This window comes from Sinocyclocheilus rhinocerous, unplaced genomic scaffold (genome assembly GCF_001515625.1).
Source record: "Sinocyclocheilus rhinocerous isolate Xijiao unplaced genomic scaffold, SAMN03320098_v1.1 scaffold1168, whole genome shotgun sequence".
NCBI classification, from domain to species: Eukaryota; Metazoa; Chordata; class Actinopteri; order Cypriniformes; family Cyprinidae; genus Sinocyclocheilus; species Sinocyclocheilus rhinocerous.
The window spans coordinates 497574-502500 of record NW_015650373.1 but is presented as its reverse complement, the minus strand read 5'-3'; the positions used below and the strand labels follow the sequence as shown (position 1 = coordinate 502500).

The window sequence follows — 4927 nt, the reverse complement described above, 5'->3', positions numbered from 1 at the left end:
GGGGGGATTCTTTTCTCAACCGTTTTTTTTTTGACCGTTTCAACACGTAGCATGAGCAAGAGGCGTTGGTACCCAAACCAAACCTCCCCACGCCCGGTCTGAACCGGTTCGGGGGCAGTGCGCGCTCCTGGAGACTCCCTCCCTTCTCCCTTGCTGAAATTCCTGCCACGCGCTCACACACACAACACAAAAAAATCTTACCAGAGAGCGAGCGCGCGCGCGCGCGCACCCGCGCATACGTCACCCCTCCCCTCTGCCTCGCTCACTCAGCATCTCCCATTGGCTCCTGCGGACATCTCGAGCCTCCTCTTGTTATCGTCTCTTATTGGTTCGCGGTGAGGACTCTGTCCTGTGATTGGTCGATGCGAGTGCGAGCCCTTCTCGCTCATTGGCTGGTGCGGGCCGTGCATGAGCGCGAGGGAAAGAGTTGTAAACGCAAAGCGCGTGCTGGAAAAGCCGAGGCGTAGGGCTGAGAGCGCAGCGCGAGCACCGGAGACCAGCAGGGGCATCTCTCGTCACAACATCCAGCCTCTCATCCACCCGCTCTCCATTTATTCGCGATTTTTTTTTCCGTTTTTATCGTTGAAGCCTGAATCGTAGGAAGCGATAGGGCCCGAGTTCCGCAGCGAGGCTTTTGTTAGCCCGTGTTGGGGGCAGCTACTGTTGTCCCTCAGCGGGGGAGCGCGTTATCATCTTTAGGTTATTTGGGAGGCAAAACCGCAGCCTTTCACCGCGTGTTCGTTAAATATCGATTTTAGGTGTGTTGTTGCGTAATTTCGGATCTGGTAAAACCGGATTACCTGGGATTTTTTTTTAAAACAGCGTCGCGGGTCTTTGTGTGGCTTCTGCTTCGTGTCCCTGTTTGCAAGCTACCAGAAGTTCCGCACTCCGAGCTCCAAAACATGTGCTCCCGGGTGTGGTTTATCACAGACCGGCGGATCAGCCAGGAGTACCCGCAGGTCCAGATCCTGCGAGCTCTGAAGGAGCGCTGCGCCGAGGACGATGTTGAATTCCGCTATCTTCTAATGGATGAGATCGTCCTGACCATCACGGATGGACAGCTCGGTAAAAACCGCACACATACATATACATTCACAAACGCATTCCTTCTGTACGAGCACGGAAATAGTTTTGTGTTTAAACTGTTGAGTTGGCTAAATAATTGGTCAGTGTGGATGGTTAGCGCGCTTACATTGAGCGGATGTACATCACCGAGTGAGCGTGTTTTGTGTAGATGTGCGTGGGGTGACCGCCTAACCCACTTTCAGCCAGTCAGCCACCACAGCCTAGCCGATGGATGGAAGGCCGTTTAAAATCGTTGAGAAATTGTTATCTTATATCGAACATTTGATATCTAACGTTAATCTAAATACTGACGTGAATGTGTTTATATCAGCGTTTATTGTTGCACCATGTGCGCGCGGGACAGTCACGAGCGTACGGCGCGAGCACGTTCATTATCAACACATAAAGCGTCGAGCGCAGATGGCGCGACGTTCACAAAGACCCGTTATATTAAGGTGTTACACTCTTTATAATTTTGGATTTTTATCTTTTTTGGGTGTTTATATTCAATGCACAAGCTTTTATCCAGTAGATTAAACTGAGATGTTATGACGCATTCGCGCGAGATTCCACATACAAAGGGCTTGCGTCGCAATAATCGATTCGCCACGTGTCAACATCGACTGAAATACGATTTTTAAAACGTTTAATCAGTCGGAGGAAGTCTGTACCGTCGTTTAGACGATTATTGTTGTAATAGCATCACGGTTTGGTAGCCATACTAAAGATACAGATATTGTCTAATGAACTTGAGGTATCCGGGATGCTCAAAAGATACACACACCTATATCGAATCCTCTTAGTCATGGATTAATCTATCTTGTTTTACCAGTTTAGTTTTTATATTAACTTATATACTTAACCACTTGAACATCTGAGACAGCAGTGGTTTATACCAAAGATGATTTCAGGTCACTTTAAGACCTAGTGTGTGAATTTGGAGCCTGTAGAACCCACTAGAATATGAAGAAAACATTTGTGGTGGTCATGCCGTTTAAGTTAAATGGACAGTTCATAAAAACATCTTTAATTTAATCGCCCATATGTTGTTCCAAGCTGATTTTCTTCAGTGGACTACAAAAGGAGATGGCAGCCTGAGTCACCATTCACTTTAATTGCATCTTTCTTTCCATGCAATGCAAGTGAATGGTGACTGAGTTGGTCATTATGCTTATCGTCTTTTTGGAAGCAAGACATATGGGTTTGGAACAACATGAGGGTGAGTAAATGATGGTGATGTTTTCATTTTCATCTTAACTGTTCCTTTAATAATCAGCTGACAGCGAGTTGCAAAGTGTTTCATAAGACAATGATCTGAGTCATTGACACCAGTGTTGCCATTGTGGGTGGGTGGGGCTGTTTTGCTTTGAGGTGACAGCATTTCTTTTAGGGGCGGCAGATGGGGACTGGGACATTTTGCATGGACCTGAGGTAAAGGGAGTGGCTATGCACCAATGCAGCTTTGCTTTGAATCAACTGCTTTAAGTTTAGTGGCGTGACACAACATGAAGGACTGCCAGTCTTAACAGGAAGACACAAACAGACAAGATAAGTGAAGGAGAGAAGAACTGAGACCATATTGACCTACTTTAATGAAAAGGTAGACAGCTGACTGGAGAGCAGCACAACTGGTGCAGGTTGTTGGCATGTTATATTTGTGTGTGTATTTGTGTTTAATCTGCTGGCCCGGATCCTGTCTTGGTCTGATTAAGAGGTGGTTGACAGTTGGTCAGCTTTGGGATTTAAACCCCCAAAGATCCTGACATTCTGCTGAGTTACATCATCAACGTTAGACACATGGAACAGTGTAGGTCAACACTTGATCATGATCTCTTATGTCAGTAAAAACATTGCAGTTAAATACCAGCACATGAGGCAATATCAAAATTCCTGAACATATCTCATTTAAAGGGGTCATGAACTGAGAAATCAAAATTATCTTGATCTTTTGACGCATAAGAGGTCATTGTACTATAAAAACATCCTGTGTAAGTTTCAGAATTCAAAACTTTCTCGTTAGTCTAAAATCAGCTTATATTGAAGCCAATCTGCCAAAATGGTGTGGCTAAACTTCACCTCCTCAGAAGATCAACGCCTGCTTCTACATCAACGCCTGTTTATCCCCGCCCACCAATTCGTGTATGTAGTAAGTAAATAACGAGAGAGGCAAACGCAGGTCTACGCAGAAACCAAACGATAAAGATGGCTCTGAAGACAACAAAATGCTTTGCAGTGCCAAGCTGTGGAAAAACAGTCTTTGCATTGATTTCCATCTGATCCCAACATTAGGAAAGAGTGGATTAGCTAGATTTTTTTAATGAAGTTCCAGACCGCGTCAGTAAGAACTTGGTCCTGCTTTGGTCACTTCATTTCACAGCGGATTTGTTTACAAACAAGGCACAATTCAACACAGGATTTTCAGAAAGATTGAAAGTAAAAGACGATGCTGTGCCGAGTCAGCTATGTTGGATCCGACAGTAATGTCGCACCACACAAGTGTGAGTAACTGTTTTTATTATGTGGTCACTATTGCTTTGTCTGTTATTATAGATCGTTTGTACTGATATGTTCTATTAGGGATGTAACAATTCACTCAACTCATGATTCGATTCACAAATTTTTTTTTTTTTTACAAAATGAGATTTAAGACAAATTATAAATAAATATGTCCTTTTATTATTGCTTGGACAAAATGCTGCATGTTTCTTTATGAAATTGAAATATAACACTATAATAATATACTAATACAGCACTTGTATATTATTGCTCTTTTGTTGGTTTTGATTGCTTCTATTGTAAGTCACTTTGGATAAAAGCGTCTGCTAAATAACAAAATTTAAATATAAAGTAAATGTAAATAACAAAACTAAATTAACATTTTTAAACAAGCCCCAAATAAATAAGTAACACACAAATAAAAGAAATATCTTCATATAAAGAAAATAAGGCTTTGTCTGTGCTCTTTCCATTTAAAATTAGAGGCAACCACTGCATTTTAATCATGATCCAAACAAAGATGCTGCATACATGCAACATGAGTTTTTAATCTAAATTACACTGTAAAATTTCTAAATTTGATGCAAAAACAGAATAATTTGACTTCAGTTTTGTGAATCTATATATAAAAAATATCTGCATGAAACAAACAGCAGACGAGCTAAATGAGACGCAGATTCACTCTCTACCAGCAGGTGGCGCTTAAAGCGTTTCCTTGGTTTCCGCTGTAAACAAAGCAGCGCTGCACAGCCTGCACTTATGAACTTTAATATGCTTTATACAGAGGCAAGATCAAAAGAGAAAATACCATCTAAACTTTTCTAACGACAGTAAGTTCCCCTCAGACATGCACTCCTATAAACTCCTACACTTAATTGAATTGCGATTTGTTTGGCATCTCAACCGATTTGAATCGTCACATATTTGAATCGATTTTCAACCGGCTCGCGGTTAATCGTTACATCCCTATGTTCTATAATGCGTTTTTAACCTAAATCACAGCAGCGTCCATCTATGAAGGATGTAGGCTGTCAACAGTTAGCAACAGTTAGCCAATCATAGCAGTGGGCGTTTACTTCCGAGTAGGGATATAACGATTAACCGCGAGCCGGTTGAAAATCGATTCAAATATGTGACGATTCAAATCGGTTGAGATGCCAAACAAATCGCGATTCATTTAGATGTAGGAGTTTATATGAATGTATGTCTGAGGGGAACTTACTACTTACGTCCTTCGATGGTATTTTTTATTTTCCTCTTGCCTCTGTATAAAGCATATTAAAGTTCATAAGTGCAGCGCTGCTTTGTTTACAGCGGAAACCAGGAAACGCTTTAAGCGCCACCTGCTGGCAGAGAGTGAATCTGC

The 4927-nt window shown here is 42.2% G+C and overlaps 1 protein-coding gene across 3 annotated transcripts in view; it reads left to right on the top strand.

Annotated features, from left to right (window-relative positions):
- Window positions 1–414: 414 nt before the first annotated feature.
- The window catches only part of LOC107711947 (beta-citrylglutamate synthase B), a 28817-nt gene continuing 24304 nt past the window's right edge, over window positions 415–4927 (top strand). For 2 of the 3 annotated variants that reach the window (XM_016517043.1, XM_016517044.1), the window contains exon 1: window positions 415–1065. In XM_016517043.1, coding sequence (XP_016372529.1) covers window positions 903–1065 — 163 coding nt within the window. In that variant the 5' untranslated portion in view covers window positions 415–902. The remainder of the gene's footprint in view (window positions 1066–4927) is intronic. The other variant, XM_016517045.1, reaches the window with a different exon arrangement.